At 41.3% G+C, this 19080-nt stretch overlaps 1 protein-coding gene across 1 annotated transcript; it reads left to right on the forward strand.

Moving 5' to 3' along the window:
- The first annotated feature begins 729 nt into the window (after window positions 1–729).
- AKIRIN2 (akirin 2) lies at window positions 730–17784 on the forward strand. Its single transcript, XM_032681792.1, has 5 exons — window positions 730–1426; window positions 12117–12260; window positions 12847–12996; window positions 16729–16800; window positions 17102–17784. The coding sequence occupies exons 1-5, from the start codon at window positions 1222–1224 to the stop codon at window positions 17110–17112; spliced, it is 582 nt and encodes a 193-aa protein (XP_032537683.1). The 5' UTR covers window positions 730–1221; the 3' UTR covers window positions 17113–17784.
- Window positions 17785–19080: the final 1296 nt, after the last annotated feature.

The raw sequence follows: 19080 nt of genomic DNA on the forward strand, positions 1-19080 counted from the left end.
CAATAAAAAAACAACAAAGTGTTAAAATTTTACAAGGTCATATTCCTCATTTTATCTTCCGAAAACAATCTGTCTTTATGAGCATGGTTAAATTAACAAGATACAGAAAAGCTAAAAGTTACATATACTTTGGGGGGCTATCAACTTCTGTTAGCTTTTCCATCGGGGTGAACTGCAAGACAGTTTATTTCAATCAGGAAGCTGCACAGGAAGGAGCTATGCTCTTTCCACAAGCACTCTTCCCTCACCGCCCTCCTTAAGCAAGAATGCCCTTTATGCAATCGCGGGGAAACCAATCGGTTACCCTGAGATACAGCTCCCGACACCGTGAGGCCTTTCCTGGCGTGTCCTTAGCTGTCACCTCCGACTCCCGCACATTCCCTGCTCTGCCCTGGCCACGCGGGCCACTGAACGCACTTTGCCCCTTTTTCACATACACACAAGCGACCCACGGACATACACCCCCTGCCGCAGCCACTCGGAGACCAGACAGGGCTCTCACCCTTTGTCCCGACGAGAACCCTCGCCCCTTCCCCGGGACCCCGCCGCGTCCCCCACCCCACACCCCGGCCCGCACCCTCCCAGGGGGGATTTAAACCGGAGCCCGGAAGCCGGCGCGGCCGGCGCGGAGTACGCCGGGAATTGTAGTCCTAGGGCCCCAGAGGTCACCCCGTCTTTGAGCGTCGGGGGCGGGGCGAGAAAACCACGAGTCCCGTGAGCCTCCGCAGCGGGAGGGGGGGGGCTGGCGTTTGAACCGGCGGCGTTGTTGTTGACGCCATATTGCTGGTGCGGGGGTTACGGCCGGGAGCGCCATCGCCGCCATCGCCGCCGCCTGGGCCCCTCTGCCGCCATCGCCCCGCATCGGCTGCCCTGCACCGCGCCCCTGGCACCGGCCCCGCACCCTTCGGCACGGATCGCGCCCCCCCACCGGCCGAGGGCGGAATTTGTCCCGGCCGGGCAGGGCGGAGCGGGCGGGGAGAGCGGAGATCCAGCCGGACCGAGCCGGGGTTGCTGCTGCCGCTGCCGGGGCCGCTCCCCAGAGAGAGGCCGGCGGGGAGGCGGCGGAGGCGGCCCTGACGCAGCCGCCCCCTCCTTTCCCTTCCCTCCCCCCCAGCCCGCCCCAGACAGCGGGGAAGGCGCCTCTGGGCAGGGCCGGCTGCTGCTGCTCCCACCGCCGTCTGCGCTGCCCCTCGCTCTGAGCCCCCTTGGCCGCTCCGCGCCATGGCTTGCGGCGCCACTTTGAAAAGGACTCTGGATTTTGACCCGCTGCTGAGCCCAGCGTCCCCGAAGCGGAGGCGATGTACGCCATTGTCAGCCCCGGCCTCGGCCGCCTCCTCCTCCTTCGCCGCCGCCGCCTCCTCCCCGCAGAAATACCTGCGCATGGAGCCCTCGCCCTTCGGAGAGGTGTCGTCCCGGCTCACCACAGGTGAGGGGACGCGGCACCCCCTGAGCCCGGCACCCGCCCCGGGGGCACTTCGGCGGGGAGGGGGCCGGGAAGGCGGCCGGGGAACGGGGAGGAGAAGGAGCAGGAAGAGGGGAGGGTTGGGTGGGTCTGGCGTCCCCCTCCAGCCATTTTCTGCCGGGCTGTGCCGCTGGCAGCGGCCGGGGCGATCCGTGGTCGGCTTGGCACCGAGAGACACAATAGAAATGGCCGTTTGCAGCAGGAGAGGGGGAGGAGGAGGAGGGAAGGGGAGGAAGAAGGGGGGCGGGTTGAGCCGGTGCGGGAGGGTGGCCATAGGAAAGGGGTCGGCGAATGCGGGAGGGAGACTGGAAAAAGGGGCCCGAGCGGGAGAACGGGGCGGAGGGGTGTGCTGGGTGAAGGGGAAGCTCTATCCTAGGAAGCGGGGAGGCCGACTTTTTTTTTTTTTTTCTCCTTTCCCCTGGGTACCTGGATGTGGCAAGGAGAGCCGCAGGGGCGAGTCGAGCTGCGGAAGGGCTGGAGGTGGCAGGGGCTGGGGGTGTGACCGAGGTTGGGCTGGGGTCGGGAGTGGGAGCGCCGGCGGGGCCCTCATCGCTCCTTTCCTCGCAGCCATTATCCATGGGTCGAGGCGGCGGCGGCACCTCCTCCTGCCGTTGCTCAGATATCGTGGGGGAAGGGAAGGAGCTGGAGGGCGGCCTGTCATCCATCACCCGCAAAACACCAGCGGGAAAAGGGAAAAGCGGATAAAACAAAGGGGTGATTCTACTCCCAGCCCCTTAATGCGGGCCACCGTCCCGGCTGACCCGTTCTATGGCATCCTTAAAGTTCCATAGGAAAACCGAGCGTTGAAGGCGGTTGTGTGCAAGGGTGAGAGTTGCCTTTAGGGCAGATAAAATGGAATCGGGCGTTCTCCTCGTCTCCCAGACGCGGGGCAAGAACGAAACCTTTTTACATTCTTAACCTGCGAGAGGTGAGTCAGTCGCAGCCCTTAAAGCTCCGGGTCTGCTTGTGTGAGGGTTGTCAATTAAAAATCAACCGAGTTCTTCTTAGCAGCGAGTAGGGAGAGAAGAAGGGAATGAATCTTGGCTGGGCACTCGGGATTGATTGGCCCGTGCTATGATTAGTCCAGTGGGCAGCTTCCAGCAATGCACTCAGGGACGGTGCAGCTCGCGGCCATGAGCGGCATTAGCGCCGAGGTATGGATGCATCCGTGTCCTTTGTGTGCAGGGGAAAAAGCCCTCTGCAGTTGTTGCAGCAGAATTCCTTCCACCATTGCATTCGGTACTCTCTTTTATAACAAAAGTTGGCTCCAGATTACGAGGCAGTAAGTTTGAATGTGTTTTCAAATTGCCATCTCCTCCACATAAGGCAGTGCCACGTTTTGATATTCTTAGTTCTGAAAACTATATCGTAGAACACATTTTTTTGCAGGTTTTAATAAAATAATTAAACAATTACTGTGGAGGAAATATATACTGGGCATACAGAGTTAAACTTGGCATCAGTGCCTTGATTTTTTTTTTTTTGAACCTCTAGGAAAAGATCTTGAATGAGTCAGCGGTCTGAGATGAGAGTTGTGATGGATGGCACTCCCTGATACAGTGAGGCATTACATGTACTTTGAGATGTTTAAAATCAGAATTAATTTGATTCTCTTAGAGGATAAGTGTTCCTTCTTTGCAAGGATTTCTTTTGGCTTGTTTCTTTAGGATTTGGAGAGCTTAGGTTATGAATATTTAATATAAATATCATCTGGCCAGTAAATATATATTGTGGAAAGGAGACAAATCAATAAGATTTTCAGTAGAGACAACCTACAGCAGTATTTGAGGTAATACCTAAGCTCCTATCTTAATGATTCTGAAGGGCTTAAGAAATCGAAATGTTACTGAAATTGAGCATATACAGGCCTCATTATCTCCTGAGAAAATCAGAGGTGCAGGTGAAAAGGTGATTCTGTACAGACAAGGATGTATTTTATATAAGCCATTTGTATAATATAATGAAGAAGGAAGGACAGTAAATCAAAATGTTTCTTACAGTGCTTGAAGCATTTATAAATTGTGCATGTTTGCATGGATTGGCTTAAAAACTCTCTCTTTGCTTTAAGTTACAGGAAAAAAAAATCTTTAAATAAACCATGCTGGTAAAAATGTGTCTGTTAATCAGCTTAGTTTTTACCTTCAGTTGAATTTGGGGGTATTACCACATTGTCTGTATTTCATTTCAACCATTAGTGAGCAAACCAGAGTATCATTTTAAAGGGGACACTTGAAAGATTGTGTGGGATTCATCTCATCTAACTTGGTAAATGTATGTCTGACCTAATAGTTTGTAGTTTTCTTGATAGTCAGTTGGAAGAAACAGATGGTTTATTCTAGACCTCTGATTTAGGCTGAGGCAAAGTGTGCTGCAGAAATATGTATTGCTTTCCAGTGACTGCAAACTGAGTTTGTGACCATGTAAGCATTCAGATGTCTACATTAGGGTTAGATGAATCTTGCTCTGTGTGAAAAGAATTCCAGTCTGACTTGAAAAGTGTTCCCCACTGAGTCACCGTTTTGCGTTGGGAAATTTGTTAACAATAGCCAGAATTCAGTTGACTTCACTTATGGTTTTCTCAGTCTGTTACTGTAATGCTTAGATTTCTAGCACTTAAAAAATGTCTGTATGAATTTTGTTTAATGAAAAGTAGGGGTCATATGAAATCAGAGCTCTGGATATAAAACCTGATGCTTATGCTTTAAGTTCACCCATAAACATTTCTCTTCTGTTCTGTGCTGCTGGTGTTTAACTTCAGCCAGTGGAAACTGTATCAACACCAGGATTTCTTACTACATCGTTCATTATTTCAAAAAAGAATTATCTAGAAGTAGAATACAGATTGATTGAGGGGTGTGCTAAGAACTGAGTCAGATGAGAAAACAGCTGCCTGTATAGAGTGGTCATAGGCAAATAACCAGTACGTCTGTTTGAGAGAGGATAGGCTTACTCAAGATGAAATTTATCTCTTGCGAGAGTGTTTTAATATTTTTTGGTTATTTGAACAGCTGTTAGGTCACTTCCAGTTTGTTGGTGAATTTGGCAGCCAAACAGAATTGTGCTTACTGGCTTGAGCATACTCTTAAGTATGTTTGCTGATTTTGGAATACCATTGTTTGCATGTAGAATGGTGTTTTTAAAACTGTGTTCACTATAAGCAGTGCAGAACATACCTGCCTGGCATAAAACGGGTTTAGTTTTGAAAGAGTGGCTCCTCCAAGAATTTTTCTACTGCTTGAATACTACAGATGAGTTTTAGTTTCATGTGAGTTCTACCTATAAATGAGACTGTTGTGTATAATCAGAATAACTGCAGTTGGGTCTGGATGCCTGTGAATAATGCATTACACTTGTTGGGTTTCCTCTGAAGTCGGAAGGCTGCTGTTGAAAGCTGTTAAATGAATTCTAGAGGGTGAAGGGAGAAAGCAGTGGCAGTACTATTTTTTCTGTTCTCTGCTGGATGTTTTGGAACCCTTGTTTTCAGTTTTACCATGATGAAAGATTATGTTTGGGAGTGGAGATAAAAAAAGGAGAAACTGCACTAACATTTTTTAAATTCGGAGGCAAGTCAGTTGTTGAAAGCCTGCATGTCTGGATATTTCTGAGGTTGAAGCTACAGTGGCAAATACAGTCCAAAGAAATGGGGTGGGGGGTGTAAGGGAGAGAGAGTGATGACATTAGGGATTTAAATCTCCTAGTTCCTCGTACATAGTAACTCTAAAGACAAACTGAGATGGGTGGCTCTTTTTCCACACTCCATCCAAAATCAGAGTTTAACTTGCCAGTAGAACTTTATACAAGAATGTTGTAGTTAAAAGCTGTTCATGAAATCACTTAAAAATCCACAGGCTTTTGCACGTGCAGGTTTTCCTTCATCTGAAACATTCATCTGCCTTAACACTTCCCCAGCAACTAACTCATGTTGCAAACCAAAAATTGCAGTGGGTGGAGCTTTTGAGAACAGGCCTTCAACTCAGGTCACTGGTTGAAATCCAGGTTGAAATCCAAGCAGAGATAATGTCAGAAGTTTGTCGGAATGTGGAAGCTATTGAATTTATGCAGTACTTAGTAATGAGTGTGCCTAATTGGTATTTACTGCTTTAAGGGCAGTTACAGATTGCAAAGGGAGTTGGTTGTAAGAGTCCCTCTCTCAGGAGGGACTCTTTACAAACAGAAGGTAGATGAATTTGCCTTTAACATATACCTTTTTCTTTCAGAGAATAATCTGGAAAAAATTGATATAATTGACACACATTTTCAAAGTTAATGCAAGAAAATTACTTTGCCCTTTGAATAGGAAGAACCGTTAGTCTTCCCTATAAGCTGTCCTCCTATGACCTTTGAGTTGCCCTCTTGAGCAAACAGAACTACTTCTGTCTCAAACTTGGTCAGGCAGTGGCCAAGTACAGGTTTGGCTTTTAAAGAACAGATCTAAGGGCTTTGGAATGTGACATAGTAGTGCTGCATCTCTTTCTGCTTAATTTCTGTTTTGTTAACATTTATCCACATGTGTATTTATTGCTAAATTATCTTGGTGAGATGCCAGATTTCTCATTGTGCTCCAGTATTGCAGAAATCATTAGGATTTTAAAAAACAAAACATTCCCACCCCTTAAAAAAAGTCACGTAATGGACTTGATAATTTAGTTTATATGAGAAATTTCTGCATAGATGCCTGTAGTGACTATAAATATTAAATATCCTTGGTTGTAGGTGTCATAAAATGTTGAAGCAGTTTTTTGTTTCAGTGGCAAGTCTGATAAATGCAATGTGACAATTTTTTATGTGAAGGGAAAGATCTAATTGCTGTGTCTAATACATTTTGCATTGCTTGATTTATTTTTCATTCCTCAACCCCTTGATCAGGAGAACTGGGATTTCCTGAAATAACACATTTGCAGAATGAGCTAATGCATATGTGAGCATCCAGCTTGTTGTGGGAGAACCAGAACCTTCGTCAGCCTGAAACCCTAAGTAATTGGATCTCGAGAGGGAGCCTACTCTGTGCCCCCAGAGCCCATCATGAGCTGCTCCTGTCCATTGTGTAGCTATAGCAGTGGCTGTGAAGTGTCACTGTGTACCCTTTATCAGTGTTCTCTCGGGCTTACAGCATGCTCCTCTGAGGTGAGCATGGTTTCCAAAAGTATACATTCTGTTACTGGAGTCTTAATAGACCATGCCTAATTCAGAAACATCAGTGGAGTAAAATGGTCACATCAGTGTGACCAAAGCAAGAGAGTAAGAGGACTAGCTGGGTTGTAATGCCTGTGCCTGTGAATTCCTTGGTTAAATAGGCAGAAAAAAGCAGGGAATACTGTTACCTATTGCTCTGCTGCAGTGCTGCCCTTAGGGGAAGCTGGCCTCTTAAAATTGACATTCTGTGTCAGTAGTCTGGTAGAGAGACCAAAACTTAGGCTTATGGTGGCATCACCTAGATGTTGAATAAGGGTGAAGGCCTAATGGAAATGTTATACATAAATTTGAACTAGGGACAGTGGAGCAGTTTTGCTTTAACAGAAGCTGAAATCCTTAAAGATGCATGCTGTTGCCATCAGGATAGCATTTGATTATTACTCAGAAGAAATCTCAGGCATGGTTCAAGTTGGAATACATATGTCGAATACTGACAATGCAAACTGAAACCTGAGCTTAAGGTTCCATTTCAGGCCAGGAAAACTGCTACTCTGATTTCAGCCTATTGAGTCACCTTCCTGTGTGTTTTGCTGAATTTCCCTTCAGCTAAATGAGAGAAGCCAGAAACTGAGATGAGAGATTGCTAGTTTAAAAATCAAACTAAAAGAAGAAAAATCCTTCAGGGGAACAATCAGCACCTACACAGTTGATAAGCAGTTATTAAAATGGAGAAAATAATTGTTTGCCTTGTTACCTTTTCATGTTGCACTGCTGTTTCCTTTGTACGTAATTTCTAGGTAATTATAGGTCAGGATGAAGTAAGTAGATAACAGAATTTTGGAAAAGATTAACTTGACTTTTTATCATGAATCAAAGGAAGTCAGAAGACTTCATTACTCCTTGGAAATGAATATTTGGCTTTGTAATCCATTAGTGTGACAGATCATATTTCAGATGTCAGACTTGGACTCTGATTTGCCCCCTTGATGTTTCATCCTCTCTTCATTAGGAAATCTTTCTTCTCTGAGTTGCATCTCAAGTTCTGAAAGAAAATTGGTGTGCAAGCTGTCCTTCTTAATGCAGTATTTCAGGAACCTGTGTACTGAACTTTATGCTCTCAGTACACAGCTCCAGATAAAAAAAGTGTCCATGCATTTCGTTGTATTGAGGTATATTTGACTGAATCCCTTCAGAGGTTACAGTGAGACACTAGCATTTTTGGTTTATCATTCTTTATCATAGCCTTGGACCTGAAGGAGGAGAAGGTGGTATAAAACAGATTCTGGTGTAGCTGGCAGAGAGTCGTAGTCATCTTGAATTTGAAATGTTATTTATGAAGTACTAATTCATTTCAGTGCGTTAGCAGTGTGGCTTTTTCTTACTGATACCCTAGATTCAGCAAGTCTCATTTTCACTTATAGCACCTCTACCTGGTCTTCCCTGCTAAATAGCTCTGTGCCTTTAGAGGCATCTCTAACCCCAGTAGGAAACACTGAGTAGAGGGGATAAATTGAAATTAAAAAGAAACTGAGGATAGGCCACAGAGATGTATGTTTGATCATATTAAATATATTCCTTTTGTCACCTCAGATGAAATCACTGTATGATCTGCAACATTTGATTTGAACTTTAGCACCTATAAGATAGATGAAAGTCTTTCTTTAAAATACCTAATAAGTCGTAATATGGGATTCAAGTTCTCACTTCAATTTTATAGTCCTAAAGAAACTCACATAAATCAGATTTTCTTTAACGGGTGTACTTTAAGGTTCTAGTTTTTTATATAAAATAATTCGTTAATTAAAATGCATGACATTGTTGTAAAGGACAATTTGGGGCCTCTACGTTGAGGAACACATAAAACAACCTGTCCTGTGTTTGCCACCAGTTAAATGCACATTTTAATTCAGTTGTCAACTGCAGAGGGAATAGTCAGAGCTAATTGGAAGTAAGAGAGGTTAAAAAACTGAACTTAAAAAAGGCAGGAAGGTTTTCTGGAAGCAAAACTAGGTTGGATCTGCTAACTCTAAGCTTTGTTTAACTGGGCCAGAGCTTTAAAGGTCTTTCCAGTTAGATGTCTGCTATATTGGTATTGTCTGGCTTGCACTACCTTAATATTTCATGGCTTCTCTCAGGTGCTGAGATGCTATAAAAACATTTTCCACATATTTTTGTGGATTTATGAGGCAGAACTGAAAATGACAGAAGTAACTTAGTACACTTAAACAACTTTTCTTACTGTACTAGATTATTTTAATTTAGCATTCAGATTTTCATTTAAAATGAGTCATAAATATTTGCAGTCTTACATTTCACTTCACAGTGAAGCCATTTTCTTTAAAGTCAAAGATTTTATGCCACTGTAAGTTAATAAAAATGTGTACTCAGTCTTTGCTGGTACAAAAATGTGCCTGCTTTATTTGAAGCATTCCTGGTCTGATCACTTATGTGAGAAGTTATTGAAAGTTTGGTGCTATGTTAAACTTTTGTTTCTCGACTGTTTAGCTCGATTTTATAAATCAGGAAGGCATGAGACGAGTCATTCTCAGTCACCTTGCCTGCTATCAGCAAGGCACTGAGTACAGCTTGTAGTCCAGTTCTCTGTACTGAGCAGTACTGCACTAAATCTCCTAAATCTGTCTGAATAGAGGAATATCGTTCACCAAACTAGGTTATGTACATGCCAAACAAGTGTTCAACCAGGACTTAACATTTCAGGCTTTTTTCTCCTGGCTGCTGTTTGCGATTTAGTCAGTGTCATGTTTAGTAAATAGTCTCTTCCTCTATCTCACTATGCTTAGTTCTCTACCTTTACCTGAAATCATAGTAATGCAAACTGTCAAAGTGATTTTGTCAGGACAGGGATCTCCCAATGTATCTGTCATGGCGTTTTTTGAGGTTTTTGATTTTCGGAGCTAAATTTGAAGGTGGCAAATTAAAAAGTGTTGCCAAATTAGAAGAGGAAACTGCTGTAATAAAAGAGACTTCTTTGTCTGAAATTCAGTATAATTTGGAATAGAATAATGTGTCTTTGGTGCACAAATCTTCATTTTCTATTCTAGTTGTTACTTTTTTCCCAAAGTCAGTACCTAAATTCTTTGCTGCCTCTCCCTGTTTCCCTACTCCCCACCTCGTTGCTTTTACTCCTTCTATTCTGGCTGGTATTTTAACATCTTCTCTAAATTATTGCCTGTTTAATTTCTAGGGTTATTAGGACTGGAAGAAACCTGGCTGATGATTGTTGAATTAACTCTTGCTGTTTTCTCAGTTGACCAGTCTGTTTACTTTTTTTGTCCTCAGTGATGTTGGTGGTTAATGTGGTTTGAGAATGTTTCTGCAAAAAGGTAATACAAAGGGAGAGCTGTAGAGAAGGTTTTTATTCAAGTTGTTACACTTGAAATTTGGCTGATATTTTTCATGTGGGATTTGTAAAGTATGCCCAAGATGAAGTAGTCTTAGTGAAGGATGGACATGGTCTGTTATGTTTTTCAGTTAATGCAAATACAGTGTGAACGTGTGCAGTTGTGTTTCTCATAGTGTAGACATGCTTTAGGACAGATGTGGTCTTATGAGCCTAGTTTGGTTCTCTCTCAAAGTTATGCAGAATCACTTTAGCAATAACAGCACTTGATTTTGAGGAGTATTATTTTGCCACCGTAATGTCATTGAGTAAAAATGTTACAGGACCATTCTCTGACTGATGTGTGTGTGGCTCTCACAAACTCTAGATGGGATTCTGTTTAATTTTGGAAGCCTGAGTCCATCTTGGTTTAACATGATTTATATATTTCTGTACCATCCTGCAGTGTATGTATCTTGTCCTACAAAAAATAGGAATCCTTAAGCCCCCTCAAGTACTTTTCTCCCCACTTAGTTTCCAGCTTTCCTGCTGTGTTTCCTTTTTATGTCTTCTGCATTTGCTTCTTCTTTGAACCAAGTTATTGACCTCATCTAAGGGAGCTGAAAATTGTACAACTTCAGACACTGGACTGAAAGGGTATAAAGGCTTTAATCAATGGACAAAATCCAAGAAGCTCCTTTGCTGAAAATGCTGGTGTTCCTGTTGACTGGAAACAATTTTCTTTCTTTTTGTAAATCAGAAGCCTCTAGACTGACTTGCAGAATTGAAGAACCACACCAATATTTAAACATCTGAGCTAAGAATTGTCGAGCGTTTGCTTCTGCTTGGTCTGCTTGAGGCTTCAGCCACTGACTGAATAAGCTGGTAGCTGAAATCACTTGCATCACATGGTTGCTTACTAGAAAATGATCAGATATGGAACCTCAGTAGTGTAGGGATCACAAACGTGAAAATTAGTTGAGAATTTTGTATTGGCAAAATGCAGAACAGAAATAGAAAGGTTCTGAGTGGAGTCCTTTGCAACTTTTACATGATCATGTGGATTTGTATGTATGTGAGTTTTGGAAAGCTGTCTTTGCCAAAAACTTTAGAAGTCTCAGTAAAAGCCAATCTGGTAGGGACTTTTTTTTTTTTTTTTTTTTGCATTTGAGCATTTAAAACTAAGAATTCTCATAAAGAGAGTTTCTAGAAGCCTCTTTATGAGTAGGTCTCCTTAAAAAATAGAAAAATACTTTTTTTTTTTCTTTAATATTTTACATTGTTAGAGGATATGCAGTTAAGGCGTCTAATGCACCTGAGAGCCGTTTGGTACATGGAATTTCAGGGAGAAGGCACACAGGATTGGTAGTTCCATTGCAGGGATTGCATTTTCCCCTGTCATTCTGTAGTGGAGATGACGTTATTAGAATAATTTGCTGTATTTCATTCAGTGTAATCAAGTGCTGAACTACATATTGCCATACTCCTTTACTACATATTGCCATACTCCTATTGATCCATCCATTATGTTTATTTAGATAGATCTGAGGCTGTCAGAAATGTTGTGGAAGGCTTCTGTGTTTTGCCTGTAGTTTCCAATTCTTAGATATTTTAAGCGGTAGGTGCTCTTTGCATGTTGTCTAAATTGTGTTTTCTTCTTCACTGTGCTGCCTGTAGGCCACTAAACGTGCAGAGTGGAATGGTATTTCATGTGGATGTTTTATTCTAGAGTCTCTTTTTACTGTTAAGTGTATGAGTGATAAACCTTGTGTGGAGGAGAAAGATGGTTGCAAATTAAATGTATGAAGGGAGGATTATTAATACCAGTATAAGTTTTATAGCCTAATTTTTATCCTTGTGTATTGTATAGTTGATAGCTCCTAAATTTTAGGATGCCATTCATTTTTGTTAGCAGTACTCTGGCACCAATACTTGACCTTAACTAACAATGTTTTTGCTGGTATTCTCCTGGTGAAAAAGGTCTGGGTTAACATTTCTTGTAAGTAGTTTAATTGTATATGTCTTGAAAGAAACATAGTGGGTTTTTTGCAGACCATGTTGTAAGAGTCTATCTTTTGTCATCTGTTATTTGCTTACAGCATTTTGGTGTCTGAGTGAAAATCAAGCAAAATGGTGACATGTAATTATTTTAAGGTTTTTTTCTTTTTTTTTTTTTTTTAGAACAAATTCTGTACAACATAAAACAGGAGTACAAACGCATGCAGAAGAGAAGACATTTAGAAAATAGCTTCCAGCAGACAGATCCTTGTTGTTCTACTGATGCACAGCCACATGCATTTCTCCTTACTGGACCAGCTTTGCCAGGTACCCAGAAAATTCCGTGTAATTCTGTGTGTTTTTAGACTCTGTGTAAATAATTTTTTCTGGTTATTTGGTGGTTTATGGCACATTCTCACCAGTTACTGCTGCCTTTTTTTGTCAATACTAGCATTGATCTGGAAGATGGTAGCTTCTCATTTTAAGAATCGGTAGGATGTAAAGCTGGCATTTGTTTTCAAGAGACTGTCCTGCATACCCTGTCCCTGATATTATAATAGGCTTTTGCAAAGCATCTATCACTGCACTAATATACTGTACTGTGATACTGTACTGTAATTTTTATATAAAATAGAAGCTTGAATTTGTACATGGCAACTGCCATATAAATGGTGTTCATAGTGTTTGTGTAACACTCTTGGTGTTTTGATAGTTGTGCTTGTTGTCCATTGCAGATATGTTCCTTTTGAGTGTCCAGTTCTACTTTAATAGTAATTAGGAGGTTCAAGTAGCAGAGAAAGATTTCTCCAGATATTTTGTAAACTTCCTTTAATGTAAAGGAAGTGAAGAAAACTGATTATAAAAATGATTCTGATCTACTTGTAAATTGTTGTACCCAAATATTTAATCTTAGGTACTTCATCTGCAGCATCATCACCATTGAAAAAAGAACAGCCCCTCTTTACTCTCAGACAAGTTGGAATGATCTGTGAACGTTTGCTGAAAGAACGTGAAGAGAAAATCCGTGAAGAGTATGAAGAAATTTTGACCACAAAACTTGCAGGTATCTTACAATTCAGAATGATGTGTTAAAGTGAGTTTGGAAGCTTAAAACTTTTTCTTATTTTTGTGATACAATATTTTTTTTTTCCTGACCTATCTTATTAAGGAATGGGGTTACATGCAGAACGGAAAAAACAATGTTTGCTCCTTTTTTTTCATCTATGCTGCTTTGGATAGAAACTATGACTCCTGGGTATTACTAATCAGTGAAAATAGTGGTTTTATTTCAGTTAGAACTTTCTCTTGCTATCATGTCTGAGTTGATCATTTCCTCCTCATTTTTTTTCCCCAGAAGGACTTTGTATTCTACTGCCCTAAGAGCTCTTTGTGAAGAACTTCTTGTGTTTTGGATTTTTTTCCCTGCTTGGGAACTGACTTCTTTTTTCTGGAATTTGGCAAGATGACAATACCTAAGATTTCCCTTTCTCTTCCCAGTATTAACATTACACTGCTGCCAGCAGTGTCTGATATCTGCCTGAGAGTCAGTTTAACTGCGTTTCTGATGTGCCGTGTTGAATTGTTGTATTTCACACCATTCAGCTGAAATTTTTGGCACCTGATGCCAGCTTATCTTTCCAAAAGGATCATGTTAATGTCAGCATTGTAAATATGACCTTTCTTCAGTTTTTGAAGTCCTCTACTTCTAAGCCTCTTGCTGGCATTTGAGCACCTAAATTCTGGTGCATTCAGAGTAGGTGCCTTCACAGTATGATCTGGCATCTAATTTAATATCTAGTGTGATTATAATGAGCATCCGAGTGCACCATTCAGCAGCAGACTTGTGTTTGAATACCTACAGCTGTTCTGCTTCCCACCTGAAAACGCATCAGATTTAAAGTTTTCTGATCTCTTCAGGTGTGTGAATAAACCCTTCTACAGGCATGCCTGTGCTGAAAGTCACCAGACCTGTGTCAGGATTGTGGGTTGCCTGTGATAGTATTGTCTCTGCACCTGAGATTCAGTTCATGTTCTGTGCTTGCTGATCTGCCATTTCTGTGTGAGAAATTCCTATAGTTCTAAGTCTTTTGTAAATCTACATCTATTTACAACTTAACTAGAGTCCTGAATACTTCTGTTGCTTTGGGCCTAATGTTCTATTTCTGTGTTTTTCTTTTTAACCTGCTTCAAACTGATGAATTAGGACTGCAGAACTTTTTTCTCCTAATTTGTGTTTTTTAGGAATTAGGTTAGTTCTTGTATTCTCTTAAATGTATTTCATTTAGCAGTGATCATAACCATTTGAAGGCCAGATAGATTTACATTTGTTTCAGATGCTTTCAGAGTACCAACTTGTAGTTCTTTACAAGCAGGAAACCCTCCTGTCAAGTTCCTTATATATGCTTTGGGATCTTTCAGTCCCAAAGGGGGCATTGTCATTTTTGGTTTTGGGAAAGGAGGGAATTGAATTCCATCTGGGGAGTTGTGGTTCAGTGAGGTGAGTTGGGTTTACGTGTTCTTACAATGGTGCTCACCAAGAGCAATTAGGAAGATCATGTTACTGCATCTCATATACGAGGCCAATAATACATTTTCAGCATTATATGGGAATTTAGAAAGAGACTGCCAAAAGAATTTAGAAATTCCTTATATAGAAGGTCAGTTGTAGTTGTCTGCTGACAGAATGGTTATATGCTTTTCTAAACTTTGTGCAGTAAGGAGATTCTCAGTGAAGTCAATGGAAATTAACTGGAAATTCCATAATGAATCTCAATTGAATAGCTTCTTGCAAGAGACTTAACTGAACGTGTACATTCAGACACTTTCCTTATTCCTTTCTGAATCACAGTTGTCATGTAGGTAGTTAGCCAGGTACTGCCTATTCTTTTCTTTTCCCATGTTCTTTGTGAGCAGAGTTGCTTTTCATGCAGAATGAGCATTTGGTAAATGGAAAACTCAGATCGCTGTAATGCCCTGATTTCCCTTCCTGCTTCTGTTACCTGAAACTGCTGTGTTAGCATGAACTTGGGCTTGCAAGGGGCTAAGTGAAAGACTGACTAGAAAGGTTTTCTAGAATTTGTGAAAAACAGCCTTTCATATTAAAGGTCAAGGTGAAGACTATAGTAATCATATTTGTATACATGTCATTTAGCCACCTTTTGACTTAAAATAGGATGTATATGATACAGGATGACAGTGACATAAGTATCTTTACCAGTGTTCACTTAAATTTTCAAATTGTTCATTGTAGGTTCCTATTACCTTTGGATTGCTTAACTTCTGAATCTGAGTGCCACAAGAAAGGGGCTTTTTAGTAACTGGATTTTTTAAAATTTGCAAAGCCATAGTTCAAACAAAGATGATGTTACAAAGCAGCTGTGTATGCTGACATACAGCTTTAAAGAAGGAAGTTTGCAAGCTCATTTTTGGCCTTTAACACATACTTTTAGGAAAAGTTCTAGTTGTTGTTATTTTTTGAAATGGTTTCTGGGCAACAGATCCTTCGATCTGCTCTTTGTGTTACTTTTTTGTTTGGCTCCAGTCTTTGCATGGCTGCTGAAAAGCCGTTGGTTAGAACTGCAGTGAAACAGGTCCTGCTTGTGGGCAGAGGGGAACTGGCTGCTGTGACTGTGGGCCCCCTTGGTCAGGGATGAATGTCCTTAGATCTTTGGGTCCAGTCCATACTTTGGGCTGCTGCTGCACTACTTGCTGATTACTGATACCCTGTTTACTTCAAAGGTGAAGCTCATCCCTGCAAGAGGATGGGAACTTTAATGGGGCAAACCTGTGGGACTAGGAACCACTACAAATCTAACTGCATTTTTGGTTCAAGATTGCCTTCTTTGACCTTGCCCTTTTCTCAGAACACCCCACATTGCTGCACATGTATTTTTCCACAAGGGAGGAAGGGGAATGGAGAGGAGCGGCATCTGGTAGATATTACTCTCCTTGTTCAATTTCCTAATTCTGAAAGGTGATATCCTGCTGATGAGTGCAATATTAAAACTGAATAAAATACTGCCAATGTATTTGTATGTATGCGTGTATAGAAAGAATAACCTTTCTGGGAAATAACAGAGCTTAGTTCAAAGCCAAATTAGTATGTTTCATATCTAAATTTCATTTCAGATGGCACAGTAGCTGTTTTCATGCAGTCCACAGTCAACTATGTGTGTCCTATAGTAGCTGCTTTTGTGCTTGCAATTACTCGGTGTTAGTCACTTAGCATTTCATCCTTTTAGTTTCTCGTTTGCTTTTGATTTTTCTGGTGGTCACCAAAAAAGAATTTCTAACTCTGTAGCAAATCCCTTTCCTGCACTTCTGTGTTTCCATTTCATTGAATTAATTTTCTTACATCTGGTAGTGATAGGAGCAGAGCAATTGTTTCCAACCCTAACACTGACCTTAATGCCATGTTCACTGTAACTACTCTGCCTCCATTATGGATCTGTGAAATGGGCACACTTCATTAGTTCAAAATACAGTGTGTGACACTTAGCAGGAGTTAGGTATATTGAGGTCTTTGTTTACGTGCAGCATAGTTCTCTTCGAGCATATTGCTGTCCTCCTCATTACAGAAGTTTGTAAGGGGAAGTCTTTTAATTAAGGGGACGTGCTGCATTGTTGTTCTGGGGGATAAGAAGGAAATGACAGCAATGAACTGTGTAATGTCACTTAAAATGACTAGTAGTGGGTGTGTGTATAACTTTGTATGATTTCTGTGTATAAAAATTAGCCCTGAATATTTTTCAGCTTGAGTTAAACTTAATGCACTTCTAATGCTTCGTCCTTGCAGAACAATATGACGCATTTGTGAAGTTCACGCATGACCAGATCATGCGACGATATGGAGAACAGCCTGCCAGTTGTGAGTATCTGTTTCTTTTGGTCCCTGTAGCAGCATTGAATTACCAAATGTTCAATAATTTAAATGGCCGTTGTTTGTTGTTAAGCTTCGGCTAGGCCCTAAGGTAAAATACTTGAAATGGATAATATGGAAGACTGAGGTTGAAAGGAAGGTGTGAGAGAAAATGAGCTTGTTTTTAAAACATGTAAAACATGTAGAACTGTCTCCTGTAGCTTGCTGGGCTTTGATACTGCCATAGCAGGTTTGCAATGAGCTGGCATTTGTTACCTCTGTCATTAACTCTTGTGTTTTCTCTTTCCAGATGTTTCATGAATCACACTTTCTGCATATGTGGGCTGCCCTATACACCCTGTTTTATTGTTGCAAGCTGTCCCAGTAAAGACTTGCAGCAATGCCATATTTTTTCCCCCTGTGAACACAGGTTATTTCAAGCTTTTGTCAGTGGCAACCACTCTTATGCAGCAACTGGTTTTGGAGTGCTCCCTGATGTCAGTACCACCTGGATGTGGACCTTTGCTACCTGTAATAATACCAGTGGCCTCATTTGCTGTATCATTACGATTTGGCTTCTTATGTTAATAAGTTTGAAAAAGTAAAGGATTAAAGCTGGTGTTCTAGAAGTTGCCCTTCACTGGTTGTGTAAATAAAAATGTAGAATGACACTTCTGACTGAAGTTAGTGTGGTTTTCATAACTGTGCACTACAACAAAGCTGTAATCACAGTTAAGTTAGAATGTAATCCCAGGACAATTTTAAGCAAATAGCCCACAGTACTGCCTGTGAAATAGTGAAGGAGGGCATTTCTGTATTCCATGACTTTTTTGGGGGTTAAGAATGGGTTTATATGATTTCTCATTTTTGTAGTTTTTATTTATTCTATCAGTCTTTAACAAATGTTTATTGCTGCAATTTTTCAGTGTATCATTGTTTTACTGCCCTTGTAGTACTGGAATTTAGTTGGAAGAATAAAACATTTACTTCTAATCTGTTTTTTTTTTAATATGCAGGTGGAACTTTTGCTGTGTATGAATAAACTTAAATCTGAGTGTTTAAATGAAAACTTTATTTACTAGCAATAGTGGGTGGGTCAGTTTTAGATCAGGAGAAGGAGGTGGATGAAAATCTCAGGTCATTCTTCAGAGGCAAAGAAATCTTCCTTAGATTGGCTGTATTGTTTCTTCTTGTGGAAGCATGTTTGCTACAGAGCTGACAAGAAACTGTTGATGTAACTTGCTGCAGCTGACTCAAACAGCTGCATTTGCTTTCCTTCAGATTTAAATGACACATCAAAGGAAATTTGTTCATAAGATAGAGTGGGCACATGCACTGCAAGCTGGAACTGTGTAGGTATTGCAAGAGCTAAAGGTGTGTAATCTCTATTTGGGGCTGAAGAGTTTGTTGTTGGACACACTCAGCTGTTTGCAGACTGCTCTGTCGGTGCTGGCTGCTGCTGTCTGGGCAGTGCTGAGTCTCAGTGTGAATTGCTGCTAAGTTCTACATGGCAAGTCTGGATCTGTGTGCTGTGGGGTAGAAGTATTGCTACCAAAGGTTTTGAGTTACCTGCTTTGGGAACTTTAAAGCAGTTTCAAAGTAATCCTTTGATTTATAAACCGCTGTCTTCTCTAACTTCTGTCAGCTTGTTAAGTGGAAGTCTGCTCTGGGATGGATCTCTGTCCCATTTCAAATTAACAGAGGAGTTTAAGTTGAATTGTAATTGCAGCTTCATCTGGTAGAAAGACTCAGTAATTGATTCTTGCTGATGCTTATGGTATCAGAGAAGCCATGTGATGAGCTCTAGTTCTTAGTGAACTTTTTCACTGAGCAAGATTACAGGTTCAAAGTCAGGCATATTGCCACAGTATCAGAATATTTTCTGCTGTTTCCTGAAACCTCTTACCTAAATATTTGGATAATTTCTACTTTTTTTCCCCCACAATGTCAGAAATGAGAAATCTCTGCTATACTCTCCTCTCTGGCCTTCTGTCACTGAAGATAAAAACAAAACTATCAAGGGTTGTAATTTCTGTTGTCTGCCTTGAAGCCTTCAATCCCCCTCCTCTTTCTTACTTCTCACTTTTTGATCTCCTTTTCATAGAATCGTAGAATCAGCCAGGTTGGAAGGGACCTCTGAGATCAAGTCCAACCCTTTTATTGTTAAGTTGCCCAAGCCAGGAAAACCACTGCTTCTAGGTGGACCACCATGCAAATTCCAGCATCCTGATCATCTCCTGTATCTCCTGTGTTAGCACCCAGCCACTCCTGTGCTATTCCAAGTTGATG

This window comes from Chiroxiphia lanceolata, chromosome 3 (assembly GCF_009829145.1).
Source record: "Chiroxiphia lanceolata isolate bChiLan1 chromosome 3, bChiLan1.pri, whole genome shotgun sequence".
Classification (NCBI taxonomy): Eukaryota; Metazoa; Chordata; class Aves; order Passeriformes; family Pipridae; genus Chiroxiphia; species Chiroxiphia lanceolata.